Source organism: Pseudophryne corroboree, chromosome 3, assembly GCF_028390025.1.
Source record: "Pseudophryne corroboree isolate aPseCor3 chromosome 3, aPseCor3.hap2, whole genome shotgun sequence".
In the NCBI taxonomy this organism is placed as follows: domain Eukaryota; kingdom Metazoa; phylum Chordata; class Amphibia; order Anura; family Myobatrachidae; genus Pseudophryne; species Pseudophryne corroboree.
The window spans coordinates 565,185,586-565,205,024 of NC_086446.1; the positions used below are offsets into that span (position 1 = coordinate 565,185,586).

Below are 19,439 nucleotides of genomic sequence, written 5' to 3' on the forward strand. Positions count from 1 at the left end.
ATGGCGCCAGTGTGCTGAGGGAGATAGCTCCGCCCCTTTTTTGCAGACTTTTCTCCCTCTTTTTTTATGGATTTTGGCAGGGGTATTTATCACATATATAGCCTCTGGGGCTATATATTGTGATATATTTGCCAGCCAAGGTGTTTTTATTGCTGCTCAGGGCGCCCCCCCCCCCCCCCCCCAGCGCCCTGCACCCTCAGTGACCGGAGTGTGAAGTGTGTATGAGGAGCAATGGCGCACAGCTGCAGTGCTGTGCGCTACCTTGGTGAAGACTGATGTCTTCTGCCGCCGATTTTCCGGACCTCTTCTTGCTTCTGGCTCTGTAAGGGGGACAGCAGCGCGGCTCCGGGAACAAACACCAAGGCCAGTTCCATGCGGTCGATCCCTCTGGAGCTAATGGTGTCCAGTAGCCTAAGAAGCCCAAGCTAGCTGCAAGCAGGTAGGTTCGCTTCTTCTCCCCTTAGTCCCTCGATGCAGTGAGCCTGTTGCCAGCAGGTCTCACTGTAAAATAAAAAACCTAAAATAAACTTTCTTTCTAGGAGCTCAGGAGAGCCCCTAGTGTGCATCCAGCTCGGCCGGGCACAGAAATCTAACTGAGGCTTGGAGGAGGGTCATAGTGGGAGGAGCCAGTGCACACCAGGTAGTCTAAAAGCTTTCTTTTAGTTATGCCCAGTCTCCTGCTGAGCCGCTGTTCCCCATGGTCCTTTCGGAGTTCCCAGCATCCACTAGGACGTTAGAGAAAAAATAATTTAAAAAAAATCCTAGGCGACAGAAGTGTTGCATGCCTTGATGCTCAACCCCCCCCCCCCCCCCACACACACACACACACAAATCTGCCCATCACATCAGTCTTAGTGACAGGGGCATGCTTTCATATGGGCTGAAAGCACACCCCTTTCAAAGAGGCACTTCTAGTAAGTGTCGCTTCTGCTGCTCTTTTTAATGGGCTTTCACTGCCCATTGTTTGGCCCTACCCCTCGCTTTCAGCCCTTTCACACTGACAGCGGTACCTCCAAAGCGCATTTCAAACTGTTTTTTAAAGGTAAAAATTATTACAATAATATAAAGGCTAAAGGAGATACTTATGACACAGAATATGTGTCATAAGTATCTTCTTTGTATTATTTTAATCGTTGATGACAGGGGAGGCCCTGCCTCCCCTGACTGCACGTCCCTGGCATCTATGGCCCAGTTTCCCTGTTCTGTTGATCCAATCAGTGTCCATCGATGATCAGCGTTCTGTCAGGGAAACAAAAAAAAGCAGCATGTTAAAATTCCTAACTCAATGACCCTGGTCATTTTTTGGTCGGAATCAGCAAATCAAGAATTTTCAATGTGTTGGATTTCACCAAGTCCCCTACTCGGCATCAGTAGAATGGGGGAATTGGGCCAATACATTATAGACATATGAGCCCTATACGTTTTGGTTTAAGCACTGAAATTACAGTATGTATCGAGGTAGCAAATAAATATGCTATTAATTGTGAAATGTGATCAGTCAAATAATGCACTAGATACAAAGGCAACGGCTAACAAATAATACAGTAATAATATAGTAATTTACAAATTAATTAATGTGTCATAAATTAACTATCTGTACTATGTATAATTAAATAATTAATAACGTTGAAACAAAATGATTATAGAATAACTAAACAAACATATATAATTTGATGCACAACACAAAATATAATCACATACAGTACCTCCCAACTGGAAGAGGAATGATCAAAGGCGACAATGAAATAACAATATACAATGATATAGAGAAATGAATAAATAAATAAATAAATGTCAAACATAAAATGGTTGTTACGATACTTTAAATGTTCCAGAAAGAGTTCTCAGATCCTCAGATAATGCTCCAAATGTCCACAAGGAATATGTAAGAAAATTAAATAAAAAAAGTCCAATGTGTAGTGATGTTTAAACAAATGTTTTAATGGTGTCCAGAATAGGAAGCCTGATGTGAGGGTAAACTTGATAGAAGAAAAGGATAGGATCTCACCACCACTCCGAATACAAAATCCAGCGTACCGAAACTCACATAGATAAGAGTAGAGGGATTACATATAAAGGTATCTTTATGTAAAAGTTTCACAATTATTCGTATAGGTACTGCGTACCCCACTCACATGTCAGGGGTGCTCTTTCTGCATATAAAGGTATCTTTAAATAAGCAGTCGATTCAGTTAATTGAAGAAAAAAAAATTACTTTTTAATTGGTTAAAATTTACAAAATAAAATGAAATACAAGATAGTCAAATCTATCACTGCAGGGTATCTGCCAGGGCATATGGAGAAGATGGAAAACTCCAATACACGTGGGGAATCCGGAATGCCCACTGTGTATATATGACCCTTGCGTACCTTATCAGTAAGACAGATGATGTCAACTTGCATCAAGGTCTAAAAAAGTCCAATCTCAGCTTGTACCAACGACGTTTTTTCGCCTATTAGGTCGGAACGTCGTTGGTACAAGCTGAGACTTGGACTTGGACTTTTTTATTTCATTTTCTTACATATTCCTTGTGGACATTTGGAGCATTATCTGAGGATCTGAGAACTCTCTCTGGAACATTTAAAGTATCGTAACAACCATTTTATGTTTGACATTTATTTATTCATTTCCCTATATCATTGTATATTGTTATTTCATTGTCGCCTTTGATCATTCCTCTTCCATTTCATACTCCCTTTTGTCACAATACCTGGTTGGGCAGGTATTAAGAGAATTGATTAGGCTGACTGTACCGAGTGCGCCAGAGTTCACTTCTCTCCTTTAATAGTACCTCCCAACTATCTGGATTTAGGGCCTAATTCAGACCTGATCACAATAACAAACTTTTTCTCTAATGGGCAAAACCATGTGCCGTGCAGGTGGGGCAGATATAACATGTGCAGAGAGAGTTAGATTTGGGTGGGGTGTGTTCAAACTGAAATCTAAATTGCAGTGTAAAAATAAAGGAGCCAGTATATACCCTGCACAGAAACAATATAACCCACCCAAATCTAACTCTCTCTGCACATGTTATATCTGCCCCACCTGCAGTGCACATAGTTTTGCCTATTAGAGAAAGATTTTGCTTTTGGGATCAGATCTGAATTAGGCCCTTAGTCCCTGATTTGAGGTTGTCTCACCATCCCAATTGGGACAGCACTGAGCTGCAGTTGGAAGGTTGTTAGTACGTTCCATAATCTGCAGTGAATGGGTGCTGCACTAGACAGCCACTATTGTGTGTGCATAGTATTAAATGGGTGGTCTTCTGTTTGCCGGCGGTCGGGCTCCCGGCGCTCAGTATACCGGCGCCGGGAGCCCGACAGCCGGCATACCGACACTTATTTTCCCTCGTGGGGGTCCACGACCCCCATAGAGGGAGAATAAAATAGTGTGGCGCGCGTAGCGCGCCACCGTGCCCGTAGCGTGGCGAGCGCAGCGAGCCCGCAAGGGGCTCATTTGCGCTCGCCAAGCTGTCGGTAAGCCGGCGGTCGGGCTCCCGGCGCCGGGATGCTGGTCGCCGGGAGCCCGACCGCCGGCCAGCCGTAGTGAACCCTATTAAATCTGTGTTTTTAGTGGAGTGATAGAGAACTTGAGGAAGCCCAATGATTCAGACAGTACTACCAACAGTCTGTTTTTTATTATAAACCCCTTAATTTCTGAGAAAGGTCTGATGGGGAGATCCGTAAAGACTTGTAGAGTGATAAAGGGGGTCATTCTGAGTTGATCGCTAGCCGCCGTTCGCTGCGTAGCGATCAGTGAAAAAAATGGCTAATCTGCGCATGCATATGCACCACAATGTGCACTTGCATCGTACGGGTACAAAGTCCTTTGTGGTTTTGCACTGGTTCTAGCGACGATTCCAATCGCTCAGCCGAACGCAAGGAGGTTGACATGAAGTGGGAGTTTGTGGGTGTCAACTGACCGTTTTCTGGGAGTGCTTGGAAAAACGCAGGCATGGCCGGGATTTGCTGGGTGGGTATCTGACGTCATTACCGTGTCACTCGTCGCAGCAATCATCTCACAGGATAAGTAACTACAGGGCTGGTCTTGTTTTGCACAAAATGTGTTTGCAGGCGCTCTGCTGCACAGGCGTTCGCACTCCCGCAAAGCGAAAATACACTCCCCGGTGGGCAGCGACTATGCGTTTGCACGGCTGCTAAAAACTGCTAGCGAGCGATCAACTCGGAATGACCCCCAAAGTGGGAAAGTTGTCTATAGCAACCAACCAATTGTCTTTGAAATGACAATGGAACTGATTTGTTTCTTTGGGAAACTTTTACTCTTTACCACCCTCCAAGGGTTTGTAACTTTGCCCCTGTGGCTTTTATAGCCATATACTGCTTTTTCAAATGTAAGTAACATACTGTAATTACACATAATGTAATTTCTATGGCCTGCTTTATTGTTCTGTGATTTAACTTTTAACTCTACCCAAACTAAATATTCTACTTCGTGTAGATTTTTTTCTTCTTAGAAAACATAAATAATAATCACAGGCATATATTGGGTGCAGAGGGGTCCAAACTACACAAATTTTCCTCTGCCGCCCCCCCCCCACCCCACCCCCCAACCCCGCTCCATCTCCCACCACCTACCCACACAAACACACTTAAGGGGCCCATACATCAGTAGAATATCAGGGAAATTACCATTCTCCCCATGCCTGGAGCTGATGATCTGCAAAATTCTGCATGTTGCAAATTCTCAATTTGCCCATTCTAACACAACAATTATCGGAATCGTCAAATAGGGCATTTTTAACATGTTGAATTTTGACAGCACCCTGTCTAATCACCGGAGCCCACTGATTCGTGCATTGGATCGCTCATCGTAAATGGGGAGCCAGCCCGTGGATCATACACATTGCAAATACAAACAAATACTACTATCTGAATTCATGCACTGAGTATTTCATGCTACAAAATTACAATGTCCTGGAGGTGAAATTCCAAATATGCAGCTAATGACATAGCTCACTGTAGATCTAGGGAATAGGTATTTCTGCTGAAACACCTTCTCATATGGTTATTTTGCGTTTACTTTATTTCCTAGATGTGATGCTCATTTCGCCAGCTTGCGTGATACAGACATGAGGATTTAATCTGTGAGGTACTGTAAGGTTGAATAATGTTTCTTAAGTTTAATTTTAGTGATAAAAGCATGAATCATTATAATAGTATGTCAGTTCATTAGGTTTTACTAACAAGGAAGTAAACAAGATTGCAGAGCACTGACTGAGCCTTGAAACTGAGACACTGACAAAGTGATTTCATTTTACTCACACTCTGTTTTTCACTTCCTTATATTTTCAGAACGATTTGACAAGCATAACATAAAACTCTGTTCCTACTCTTTTATTCATTTGGAATATCATCCAGAATTATGTCAGCCAACTGGCAAGCTGACCCAGAGCTGGTGGATTTGGAGGAAGAGGAGCTATGGGAAATGATTGAAAGACACAGATGTAAAATTGTACAGCGTTTGTCCCCAGAGCGGCTCACCCCATACTTGCGCCAAACCAAAGTGTTGGACTCAATGGATGAAGAGGAGATTCTGCATTGTGCCAAGTTTTCTACCAGGGCCATGAGACTGGGTGAGTCTTTATATTTGGTAGAGGGCTGAATACAAACAGTACATTTCAATGCACATATTCATTGCAATTCTATTTATCTCCACAGTCTATATGAATTTAATGAAATCATTTTACACTGAAAATCCATTGAAATACATATATGCTGCTTGTCAATTCAGTACAATATGCTTACATTAGGGGAAATCATGTTGAGTTTGGCTGATTGATGGTAAAAACAGCTGTCTCTTTGGTCCTATTTATCAAATTATATTTGGGGCATATTCCCTGAAAACAGCCATATTCAGGGGATAACTGCATATATTATTGATCCTCCGAACAGAGACGATCCTCCTTGGCATAGGCAATCTAGGCAAATATCTAGGGTATTTCATATGCCTAGGGGCACAAGCAGCTTCTGCTGATTAAAATGATATGCGGCATGCCTATATTCTGTGTGTGACTGCGGCTGTATCTGCATACGAAATGCTACAGTAGGTTACAGTGTATTCCTGAAAATAACTGTATGCAGATACAACCACAGTCGCACACAAAATATAGGCATGCCTCATATCATTTTAATGAGCAGAAGCTGCTTGTGCATCCCAGCCACATAGTAATGCAAATAAGATGCATTTTCATCAAAAAAGGCATCCAGCGTTAGCAGAGCATCTCCTGCTACATGGCGTATTGAGGCAAGATGTATGTGGACACATCTGTATCCAAACAGAGACAGAGGTCACAGTGTTAGCGCCCATGTGAATGCTGTGTGCAGATGAGTTGGTTGTGCAGTAGTGTTTGGCATATCTGTAAGGGGCATTATGTGTGTCATGTGTATAAATGCATTAATAATGTGTGGCAAATGTGAAAGGGACATTATGTGTGTCATTATGTGTATAAGGGCTTTAATAATGTGCGACATATGTGTAAGGGACATTGGGGGTAATTCCAAGTTGATCGCAGCAGGACTTGTGTTAGCAGTTGGGCAAAACCATGTGCACTGCAGGGGAGGCAGATTTAACATGTGCAGAGAGAGTTAGATTTGGGTGTGGTGTGTTCAATCTGCAATCTAATTTGCAGTGTAAAAATAATGCAGCCAGTATTTACCCTGCACAGAAATAAAATAACCCACCCAAATCTAACTCTTTCTGCACATGTTATATCTGCCTCCCCTGCAGTGCACATGGTTTTGCCCAACTGCTAAAAAAAATCCTGCTGCGATCAACTTGGAATTACCCCCATGATGTGTATGAGGGCATTAATAAAGGTTGGCATAATACAGTATGTAAGGCGCATTATGTTTATAAGGACATTAATAATGTGTCATATGTGTAGGGGGCATTATGTGTATAAATGCATTACTAATGTGTGGCATTATGTGTATAAGGTGCCCTACTGTGTGGCATAATGTATAGAAAGGGCACTACTGTGTGGTCTAATGTGAATTAAGAGCTTTGCCCCCGAATGTACTTTGGAGGGATCACAGCAGATATTGAAGATATCTGCGGCAGTTTCTTCATTTCTGATAGCAGCCGCTGCCCCCAAAGGTTTCTATTGGGGCTGTGAAGCTATTATATTTACAAAGCTCCAGCATTATAGAGCTTGAACATGATAGGATAACGGCATCTCCAGGTGGCATTAGAAATGCGGATTGTGATAAATATGCCTCTATATCCCTTCATGCAGTAGTGAACATCATCTTGGTTTTCACATGGTCCTTCCCATGAATGGAACAATGCACACACACATATACACATCCACAGAGCCAGCCCCAGCATAGGCAGAATAGGCAATTGCCTAGGGATCTGCCTTCGTCTAGGGGCAGGCTTGGATACCATTGGTGGTCCGTGCGGCACCCACTGATCTGCGGTGCCGGCAGCTCTGCTCTTGCATATCAGAGCAGAGCCGCCTACTGTAGCACCGGAGCAGGTGCAGAGTGTACGGGCTGCAATGCGGATGGCACTAGCGCTTCCACGGGGCAGTCTGGGTGTTCCAGCCGCTCCTCCCCTAACAAATATGACCGCCGCTACGCTAGGAGGGTTACTGCGCATGCTCGGCAGCAGCTCCTCCTCCCATGGTCCTTTGAGGAGTCAGTCAGACTCCGGACACTGCGCTACCACAGACTGAGGCTGAGCCAACTTCTTCTGCTCCCACATAGCAAAGTAGCATCTTAATTCAAAGTGCAGGGGCGGACCAAGCCATTATCAAAAACTTAAGCCATTTTAATAAATTTATTCAAAAGTGGCAATGTCCACAGTGTAGTTTTGGCATGCTGCATATATATGTGTATGTATGTTTATATATATATATATATATATATATATATATATATAGAGAGAGAGAGAGAGAGATGTATATATATATATATATACACACACTAGGTGCTTCATCGCGCCCTACGGGCGCTCTTCACACCGTCGCAAGGGGCTACACCCCCTTAACCCTTACATGCCTATCTGGGGTTCAATATTTGTATTATATGGAGTATTACCTGCATTCCTTTGTTAGTGGTTAAATATTGCACAATGAAAGGGCGTGCGATGGTAAAGGAGGCGCAGCCCCTTGCGACAGCGTGAACAGCACCTGCAGGGCACGATGTACAGAATGTAGCGGGTGCGGGGGGGGGGACTGCGGATGGGGGAGGGTGTCTGTAGATGCTGCGGGTGGAGGGGTGGGCCAGGACAGGGGCGACGGGGCCAGGACAGAAATGACAGGGACAGGATAGGGGTGACAGGGCCAGGGTAGGGGCGGCAGGACCAGGACAGAGGTGACAGGGCCAGGATAGGGTGGACAGGGCAACCACAGGGGTGACAGGGCCAGGATAGGGGTAGCAGGGCCAGAATAGGGGTGACAGGGCCAGGATAAGGGTGACAGGGCAAGGCCAGGGGTGACAGGGCAAGGCCAGGGGTGACAGGGCCAGGATAGGGGTAACAGGGCCAGGATAAGGGTAACAGGGCCAGGATAAGGGTGACAGGGCCAGGATAAGGGTGACAGGGCAAGGCCAGGGGTGACAGGGACATGACAGAACACAGGGCACGGGAGAGATTGGTATTAGGGACAGAACAGTGGTGACAGACAGATGTGTCTTACCGGAGTCACTGCTGCTGGCTGCTGCTGTTCCACTCCAGCCTGTTGGGATCTGCTGCTGGTGGAGACTTGGCATGGCTGACTCTCTCAGGCTGGAGTCCTGCTTCCTCTGCCCATCCGCATCCCCCCCCCCCCCCCACTCCTCAGTCACATACCACGGACCTTGCGCGGCTGCCGGGCACTGTGGTAAGGGGAGACTGGGAGTGACTGGTTAGCCCCCAGGAGACGCTGCGGCTGGAGGGAGGAGGGGGTCGGAGCCTGCAAGCAGCGCGGACTTCTGCAGCGCTACCAGCCGGCTAAAGTGTGTGAAGGAGCTGGGTGCACCTCACTGCGGGTGGCAGCACAGCAGCTAGCGGTGGGGTTGCCGGGGCTGGAGATAACAGAGGCAGTATGGAACCTGTACAGCGGCAGGTGCCCCACAAAACTGCAGCTAAGAAGCGTGGAGTGTGCCAGAAAGTGACGCTCCTCCGTGCCAGAGAGCCCCTGCTGAGTATGCTGATGTGGGTGGTCATGCACACAGTGAGCCGGTGCCCGTCTGTCTGTATGGCATACCCCCTCACACACCCCCATACCTCCCAACTGTCCCGATTTTCGTGGGACAGTCCCATTTTTGGGGGTCTGTCCTGCTGTCCCACCAGCGGCCCGCAGTGTCCTGCGGTGGTGGTGGGGGGGCAGTTGGGAAGCTCCTGTACTCGCTGGTCTGCTTAGCAGAGCAGAGGTGAATAGGCTATTTAGTGGAGACAGAGGGAGAGGGGGTACGGATTAAGGGGGGGGGGGGGGTCAGCACACGCTGCTGCGTGTTGGCAGGTCTGTGGTGTTGCAGGGAGGCAGCAGCCTCCCTGCTTTGTTCTGCCTGTGCGGGTGTGTAGGGGGGAGCGACCACCCCCTCTGGATTTACCCCTAGCTGAGGGGCCAAAATCCCATTTAAATAAACAAAAAATTCCCGGAATTTGCATAAGGGGGCATGGCCACGTAATCCGCTATTAGGCCACGCCCCCAAACCCACAGCAGGCACAGTAATGAGATAGGCCCCCCTGTCTCAAGTGCCCTGGGCCCCCCGGACTCATAATCCACCCCTGGGGGCATGCTCCCAGAGTGCTGGGCATGCCCCCTCACTGACGAAAATGGGGCGTGGCTCACAATCGTGGGTGCTTCCGCAAAGCCACGCCCATTTCCATTGGTCATGCCCTCTTTTCACCGTGCGTGTGTCCCTCCTTCTGCCTGAAGAAAGCTGGGAGGTATGCACCCCTGCCTGTGACATGCCCATACCATCTGCTTCTGCTCCTAGTCTCCTATAGATTTGCCCAGATCTGTGACTCATTTGACTAACTCCGCCCAGTGCTGTGACTCTGCCCAGCGTTAGCAAATGAAGCACAAAGTCACAGATCTGGGCTATTATATAGGAGATATATATATATACACACACACACACACACACACACACACACACCACACACACACACATACAAATAGGGCATTTGAGCAGAAAGCAACCCCATTGCACCTGTTTTTAATTTGTTACCATAGTGCACCGGTCAGGTTCTGGGCCTGCCAGTTTACTTCTGGGTAGGAGGGGGGTAAGGATGGGATGTGACCTTCAGCCGTCCTTTATGTGTTTCCAGAGTTTCCTGTCCAGAATCATATCTACGGCTGCTGCTGGCTGTCCTCACATCCAGCCAGCCAGCACCTCCAGTCCACCCACTAGGCAGCCTCCTGGCGAATACAACATGGCAGCACCCATGCGCATCGGGGATGCGGCTACGGGAATTCCTGTCCTAGCGCTATCACGCCTCTCGCCTGTCCCTTTTGTCCTGTCCCTATCCTCTCTGACCTTGCCTTGTCACCTCTGTCCTGTTCCTGTCACTCCTCTCTCCTGTCCTCTCTGTTATGTCCTGACCTTGCTCCATCTGTCCTGGCTGGTCCTGACACCTCTGTTCTAGCCCTGGCCCTGTCACTTCTGTTCTGTCCCTGTCACCTCTGTTCTGCCTTGCCTTTTGCTCTGCCATTACTGTCCTGTCCCTGTCATCTCTTTCTTGACCTATCACCTCTGTCCTGGTCCTGCCCCCACTGTCATGTCCCTGTCACCCCTTTCTCCTGTCACCTCTATTCTGCCCAGTCGCTTTTCCCTCTGTTCTAACGCTTTCCCTGTCACCCAAAATGGCTCGTGCCGGCTCTGCACATCCATACACACATTTTTTAGATATTAGAACAGGCACTTTTGGAGCCAATATATGGATAATCTGCATAATTTAACTTCTTTATGTCTGACCGCTCTCTTTCATAACAACATATGTGAATGTGACAAATCCCCTAGTTGTCTGTCAGTCAAACTACCTGAACCTGATTATGTTTATACAGTATGTACCAATATATTTGGATTTCTTAGAGTTGTAAAATAGTGGTTAGTCTCGTGAGCATAAGTGAAAAATGTAAATCTTAGAAATGTTTGATTAATGATTAAAAATAACTGTTTATAACATGCGAATGAGGGATGTATTCATTGCATGAAATAATAAAACCCAAGAACTGAGCAATGATTCGCAAATAGGAAAGCAAAGCATCCGCAGAAGAGACGGATTATCTGGAAAATAAAAACAGAGAAATCCCTCAGTATACAGCTGTGAATTGGTTAAAAGCACATATAACAACTGTCCCTAGATTGAGCCATATGTAAGTAGAACTGAACACTAAATTAAACTAAAAGGCATCAAAAATGGAACTAAAAGGACCAGCATTCCCTTTCAGCTGCTGTACCCATGTATGTCATAGTTCATGGAGCTTCTCTGAGATTGTATGCGAGTTGCACGCGTGTATTTTCCAAGCTATGTATAACTGTGGTTGCGTTGTATGCACAGAAAATAATGCAGATCTTTGCCTGCATTAGAGTTGTTCGTACCCAAGCAGCCACACCCAGCCCCCAATCCATTCGCTTGTGATTGTAGCAGTCATCACTCTTAGTCATCACTCTTAAGGGGAGCTGTATCAAACCTTGAGAGAGAGAAAAACTGAAGAAGATGCCCATAGCAAACAATCAGCTTTTAACTGTCATTTTACCAGGTATGTGCAGTGAGCTAAATGGCTCAGGAGGTATTGGCTAGCATCAGAGCCAAATTTACACACAATATATGAGCCAAAGGTTTCATGTGGGCATTATACACAGGTGCAGCAGTATAAACTAGAGATGAGCGGGTTCGGTTCCTCGGAATCCGAACCCCCCCGAACTTCAGCCTTTTTACACGGGTCCGAGGCAGACTCGGATCTTCCCGCCTTGCTCGGCTAACCCGAGCGCGCCCGAACGTCATCATCCCGCTGTCGGATTCTCGCGAGGCTCGTATTCTATTGCGAGACTCGGATTCTATATAAGGAGCCGCGCGTCGCCGCCATTTTCACACGTGCATTGAGATTGATAGGGAGAGGACGTGGCTGGCGTCCTCTCCGTTAGAATAGATAGAGACACTTGAGTTGATTACTTAGTAATTTTGGGGAGCATTAGGAGTACTCAGAGTGCAGAGTTTTGCTGATAGTTACTAGTGACTGACCACCACCAGTTTTATTTATTATTTAATATAATCCGTTCTCTGCCTGAAAAAAAACGATACACAGTCACATACCATATCTGTGCTCAGCCTCAGTGTGATGCATGATAATATCATCTATATGTATATCTGACTGTGCTGAGTGCTCACTGCTCACACAGCTGAATTGTGGGGGAGACTGGGGTGCAGTTATAGCAGGAGTACAGTGCACACTTTTGCTGCCAGTGTGACTGACCAGTGACCACCAGTATATTGTCTGCCTGAAAAAGTTAAACACTCCTGTGGTGTTTTTTTTTTTTATTCTATAAACGCATTCTGCTGACAGTGTCCAGCAGGTCCGTCATTCATTATATTATATAAATATTTACCTGCAGTAGTGTTATATTTTTTTTGTTCATCTCTATCATCTTTATCATCTCTATATTAGCAGACGCAGTACGGTAGTCCACGGCTGTGGCTACCTCTGTGTCGTCAGTGCTCGTCCATAATTGTATATCTACCTGTGGTGGGGTTTTTTTTTCTATCTTCTTCATACTAGTAGTTTAGGAGTCTGCTGACAGTGTCCAGCAGGTCCGTCATTATATTATATATACCTGCAGTAGTGATATATATATATATTTTTTATATCATTATCATCTCTATACTAGCAGACGCAGTACGGTAGTCCACGGCTGTAGCTACCTCTGTGTCATCAGTCACTCGTCATCCATAAGTATACTAGTATCCATCCATCTCCATTGTTTACCTGAGGTGCCTTTTAGTTGTGCCTATTAAAATATGGAGAACAAAAATGTTGAGGTTCCAAAAATAGGGAAAGATCAAGATCCACTTCCACCTCGTGCTGAAGCTGCTGCCACTAGTCATGGCCGAGACGATGAAATTCCATCAACGTCATCTGCCAAGGCCGATGCCCAATGTCATAGTACAGAGCATGTAAAATCCAAAACACAAAATATCAGTAAAAAAAGGACCCAAAAATCTAAAATAAAATCGTCGGAGGAGAAGCGTAAACTTGCCAATATGCCATTTACCACACGGAGTGGCAAGGAACGGCTGAGGCCCTGGCCTATGTTCATGGCTAGTGGTTCAGCTTCACATGAGGATGGAAGCACTCAGCCTCTCGCTAGAAAAATGAAAAGACTTAGGGGTATATGCAATTCACGGCGAATCGCGGCAAATTATCGCCGTTTTTTAATTCGACACAATTCGACAGGTGAATTCCGGCAGGTGGCTGCCGGAATTCACCATATTCAATGAAAAACGGATTCGACATTCCCGCGGGCGAAAAACGGCCGATTTGACGGATTTTGCTGCGATTTAAAAAAACGGGGAAAAATGGCGTGGGGTCCCCCCTCCAAAGCATAACCAGCCTCGGGCTCTTCGAGCTGGTCCTGGTTCTAAAAATGCGGGGGGGAAATTGACAGGGGATCCCCCGTATTTTTAAAACCAGCACCGGGCTCTGCGCCTGGTGCTGGTGCAAAAAATACGGGGGACAAAACGAGTAGGGGTCCCCCGTATTTTTCACACCAGCATCGGGCTCCACTAGCTGGACAGATAATGCCACAGCCGGGGGTCACTTTTATACAGTGCCCTGCGGCCGTGGCATTAAATATCCAACTAGTCACCCCTGGCCGGGGTACCCTGGGGAAGTGGGGACCCCTTCAATCAAGGGGTCCCCCCCCAGCCACCCAAGGGCCAGGGGTGAAGCCCGAGGCTGTCCCCCCATCCAATGGGCTGCGGATGGGAGGCTGATAGCCTGGAGTAAAATGTCTGAATATTGTTTTTTCCAGTAGTACTACAAGTCCCAGCAAGCCTCCCCCACAAGCTGGTACTTGGAGAACCACAAGTACCAGCATGCAGGAGAAAAACGGGCCCGCTGGTACCTGTAGTACTACTGGAAAAAAATACCCAAATAAAAACAGGACACACACACCATGACAGTAAAACTTTTATTCATACGTCGACACACACATACTTACCTATGTTCACACGCCGACATCGGTCCTCTTCTCCATGTAGAATCCACGGATACCTGAAAAGAAAAGATCAATATACTAGAGATGTGCACTTGAAATTTTTCGGGTTTTGTGTTTTGGTTTTGGGTTCGGTTCCGCGGCCGTGTTTTGGGTTCGACCGCGTTTTGGCAAAACCTCGCCGAATTTTTTTTGTCGGATTCGGGTGTGTTTTGGATTCGGGTGTTTTTTTCAAAAACCACTAAAAAACAGCTTAAATCATAGAATTTGGGGGTCATTTTGATCCCAAAGTATTATTAACCTCAAAAACCATAATTTTCACTCATTTTCAGTCTATTCTGAATACCTCACACCTCACAATATTATTTTTAGTCCAAAAATTTGCACCGAGGTCGCTGGATGACTAAGCTAAGCGACCCTAGTGGCCGACACAAACACCTGGCCCATCTAGGAGTGGCACTGCAGTGTCACGCAGGATGGCCCTTCCAAAAAACCCTCCCCAAACAGCACATGACGCAAAGAAAAAAAGAGGCGCAATGAGGTAGCTGTGTGAGTAAGATAAGCGACCCTAGTGGCCGACACAAACACCTGGCCCATCTAGGAGTGGCACTGCAGTGTCACGCAGGATGGCCCTTCCAAAAAACCCTCCCCAAACAGCACATGACGCAAAGAAAAAAAGAGGCGCAATGAGGTAGCTGTGTGAGTAAGATAAGCGACCCTAGTGGCCGACACAAACACCTGGCCCATCTAGGAGTGGCACTGCAGTGTCACGCAGGATGTCCCTTCCAAAAAACCCTCCCCAAACAGCACATGACGCAAAGAAAAAAAGAGGCGCAATGAGGTAGCTGTGTGAGTAAGATAAGCGACCCTAGTGGCCGACACAAACACCGGGCCCATCTAGGAGTGGCACTGCAGTGTCACGCAGGATGTCCCTTCCAAAAAACCCTCCCCAAACAGCACATGATGCAAAGAAAAAAAGAGGCGCAATGAGGTAGCTGTGTGAGTAAGATAAGCGACCCTAGTGGCCGACACAAACACCGGGCCCATCTAGGAGTGGCACTGCAGTGTCACGCAGGATGTCCCTTCCAAAAAACCCTCCCCAAACAGCACATGACGCAAAGAAAAAAAGAGGCGCAATGAGGTAGCTGTGTGAGTAAGATAAGCGACCCTAGTGGCCGACACAAACACCGGGCCCATCTAGGAGTGGCACTGCAGTGTCACGCAGGATGTCCCTTCCAAAAAACCCTCCACAAACAGCACATGACGCAAAGAAAAAAAGAGGCGCAATGAGGTAGCTGTGTGAGTAAGATAAGCAACCGTAGTGGCCGACACAAACACCGGGCCCATCTAGGAGTGGCACTGCAGTGTCACGCAGGATGTCCCTTCCAAAAAACCCTCCCCAAACAGCACATGACGCAAAGAAAAAAAGAGGCGCAATGAGGTAGCTGTGTGAGTAAGATAAGCGACCCTAGTGGCCGACACAAACACCTGGCCCATCTAGGAGTGGCACTGCAGTGTCACGCAGGATGTCCCTTCCAAAAAACCCTCCCCAAACAGCACATGACGCAAAGAAAAAAAGAGGCGCAATGAGGTAGCTGTGTGAGTAAGATAAGCGACCCTAGTGGCGGACACAAACACCGGGCCCATCTAGGAGTGGCACTGCAGTGTCACGCAGGATGTCCCTTCCAAAAAACCCTCCCCAAACAGCACATGACGCAAAGAAAAAAAGAGGCGCAATGAGGTAGCTGTGTGAGTAAGATAAGCGACCCTAGTGGCCGACACAAACACCGGGCCCATCTAGGAGTGGCACTGCAGTGTCACGCAGGATGTCCCTTCCAAAAAACCCTCCCCAAACAGCACATGACGCAAAGAAAAAAAGAGGCGCAATGAGGTAGCTGTGTGAGTAAGATAAGCGACCCTAGTGGCCGACACAAACACCGGGCCCATCTAGGAGTGGCACTGCAGTGTCACGCAGGATGTCCCTTCCAAAAAACCCTCCCCAAACAGCACATGACGCAAAGAAAAAAAGAGGCGCAATGAGGTAGCTGTGTGAGTAAGATAAGCGACCCTAGTGGCCGACACAAACACCTGGCCCATCTAGGAGTGGCACTGCAGTGTCACGCAGGATGTCCCTTCCAAAAAACCCTCCCCAAACAGCACATGACGCAAAGAAAAAAAGAGGCGCAATGAGGTAGCTGTGTGAGTAAGATAAGCGACCCTAGTGGCCGACACAAACACCGGGCCCATCTAGGAGTGGCACTGCAGTGTCACGCAGGATGTCCCTTCCAAAAAACCCTCCCCAAACAGCACATGACACAAAGAAAAAAAGAGGCGCAATGAGGTAGCTGTGTGAGTAAGATAAGCGACCCTAGTGGTCGACACAAACACCGGGCCCATCTAGGAGTGGCACTGCAGTGTCACGCACGATGGCCCTTCCAAAAAACCCTCCCCAAACAGCACATGACGCAAAGAAAAAAAGAGGCGCAATGAGGTAGCTGTGTGAGTAAGATAAGCGACCCTAGTGGCCGACACAAACACCGGGCCCATCTAGGAGTGGCACTGCAGTGTCACGCAGGATGGCCCTTCCAAAAAATACCCCCCAAACAGCACATGACGCAAAGAAAAATTAAATAAGAAAGAGGTGCAAGATGGAATTGTCCTTGGGCCCTCCCACCTACCCTTATGTTGTATAAACAGGACATGCACACTTTAACCAACCCATCATTTCAGTGACAGGGTCTGCCACACGACTGTGACTGGAATGACGGGTTGGTTTGGACCCCCACCAAAAAAGAAGCAATTAATCTCTCCTTGCACAAACTGGCTCTACAGAGGCAAGATGTCCACCTCATCATCATCCTCCGATATATCACCGTGTACATCCCCCTCCTCACAGATTATCAATTCGTCCCCACTGGAATCCACCATCTCAGCTCCCTGTGTACTTTGTGGAGGCAATTGCTGCTGGTCAATGTCTCCACGGAGGAATTGATTATAATTCATTTTAATGAACATCATCTTCTCCACATTTTCTGGATGTAACCTCGTACGCCGATTGCTGACAAGGTGAGCGGCGGCACTAAACACTCTTTCGGAGTACACACTTGTGGGAGGGCAACTTAGGTAGAATAAAGCCAGTTTGTGCAAGGGCCTCCAAATTGCCTCTTTTTCCTGCCAGTATAAGTACGGACTGTGTGACGTGCCTACTTGGATGCGGTCACTCATATAATCCTCCACCATTCTTTCAATGGTGAGAGAATCATATGCAGTGACAGTAGACGCCATGTCCGTAATCGTTGTCAGGTCCTTCAGTCCGGACCAGATGTCAGCATCAGCAGTCGCTCCAGACTGCCCTGCATCACCGCCAGCGGGTGGGCTCGGAGTTCTGAGCCTTTTCCTCGCACCCCCAGTTGCGGGAGAATGTGAAGGAGGAGATGTTGACAGGTCGCGTTCCGCTTGACTTGACAATTTTCTCACCAGCAGGTCTTTGAACCCCAGCAGACTTGTGTCTGCCGGAAAGAGAGATCCAAGGTAGGCTTTAAATCTAGGATCGAGCATGGTGGCCAAAATGTAGTGCTCTGATTTCAACAGATTGACCACCCGTGAATCCTTGTTAAGCGAATTAAGGGCTCCATCCACAAGTCCCACATGCCTAGCGGAATCGCTCCGTGTTAGCTCCTCCTTCAATGTCTCCAGCTTCTTCTGCAAAAGCCTGATGAGGGGAATGATCTGACTCAGGCTGGCAGTGTCTGAACTGACTTCACGTGTGGCAAGTTCAAAGGGCATCAGAACCTTGCACAATGTTGAAATCATTCTCCACTGCGCTTGAGACAGGTGCATTCCACCTCCTATATCGTGCTGAATTGTATAGGCTTGAATGGCCTTTTGCTGCTCCTCCAACCTCTGAAGCATATAGAGGGTTGAATTCCACCTCGTTACCACTTCTTGCTTCAGATGATGGCAGGGCAGGTTCAGTTGTTTTTGGTGGTGCTACAGTCTTCTGTACGTGGTGCCTGTACGCCGAAAGTGTCCCGCAATTCTTCTGGCCACCGACAGCATCTCTTGCACACCCCTGTCGTTTTTTAAAAAATTCTGCACCACCAAATTCAAGGTATGTGCAAAACATGGGACGTGCTGGAATTTGCCCAGATTTAATGCACACACAATATTGCTGGCGTTGTCCGATGCCACAAATCCACAGGAGAGTCCAATTGGGGTAAGCCATTCCGCGATGATCTTCCTCAGTTGCCGTAAGAGGTTTTCAGCTGTGTGCGTATTCTGGAAAGCGGTGATACAAAGCGTAGCCTGCCTAGGAAAGAGTTGGCGTTTGCGAGATGCGGCGGGAGTCCATACATCTACCCAGTGGGCTGTCACAGTCATATAGTCCTGACCCTGCCCTGCTCCACTTGTCCACATGTCCGTGGTTAAGTGGACATTGGGTACAACTGCATTTTTTAGGACACTGGTGAGTCTTTTTCTGACGTCCGTGTACATTCTCGGTATCGCCTGCCTAGAGAAGTGGAACCTAGATGGTATTTGGTAACGGGGGCACACTACCTCAAGAAATTGTCTAGTTCCCCGTGAACTAACGGCGGATACCGGACGCACGTCTAACACCAACATAGTTGTCAAGGCCTCAGTTATCCGCTTTGCAGCAGGATGACTGCTGTGATATTTCATCTTCCTCGCAAAGGACTGTTGGACAGTCAATTGCTTACTGGAAGTAGTACAAGTGGGCTTACGACTTCCCCTCTGGGATGACGATCGACTCCCAGCAGCAACAACAGCAGCGCCAGCAGCAATAGGCATTACACTCAAGGATGCATCGGAGGAATCCCAGGCAGGAGAGGAATCGTCAGAATTGCCAGTGACATGGCCTGCAGGACTATTGGCATTCCTGGGTAAGGAGGAAATTGACACTGAGGGAGTTGGTGGGGTGGTTTGCGTGAGCTTGGTTACAAGAGGAAGGGATTTACTGGTCAGTGGACTGCTTCCGCTGTCACCCAAAGTTTTTGAACTTGTCACTGACTTATTATGAATGCGCTGCAGGTGACGTATAAGGGAGGATGTTCCGAGGTGGTTAACGTCCTTACCCCTACTTATTACAGCTTGACAAAGGCAACACACGGCTTGACACCTGTTGTCCGCATTTCTGTTGAAATACTTCCACACCGAAGAGCTGATTTTTTTGGTATTTTCACCAGGCATGTCAATGGCCATATTCCTCCCACGGACAACAGGTGTCTCCCCGGGTGCCTGACTTAAACAAACCA

At 47.3% G+C, this 19,439-nt stretch overlaps 1 protein-coding gene and 1 long non-coding RNA gene across 2 annotated transcripts in view; one reads left to right on the forward strand and one right to left on the reverse strand.

Annotated features, from left to right (window-relative positions):
• Nucleotides 1-1,063: 1,063 nt before the first annotated feature.
• The window catches only part of LOC135056311 (uncharacterized), a 119,115-nt gene continuing 100,739 nt past the window's right edge, over nt 1,064-19,439 (reverse strand). The window contains exon 2 of the long non-coding RNA XR_010243947.1: nt 1,064-1,239. This is a non-coding gene — a long non-coding RNA (uncharacterized LOC135056311). The remainder of the gene's footprint in view (nt 1,240-19,439) is intronic.
• CARD14 (caspase recruitment domain family member 14) overlaps nt 5,324-19,439 on the forward strand; it is a 230,857-nt gene continuing 216,741 nt past the window's right edge. Inside the window, exon 1 of the mRNA XM_063961289.1 lies at nt 5,324-5,594. Coding sequence (XP_063817359.1) covers nt 5,384-5,594 — 211 coding nt within the window. The 5' untranslated portion in view covers nt 5,324-5,383. The remainder of the gene's footprint in view (nt 5,595-19,439) is intronic.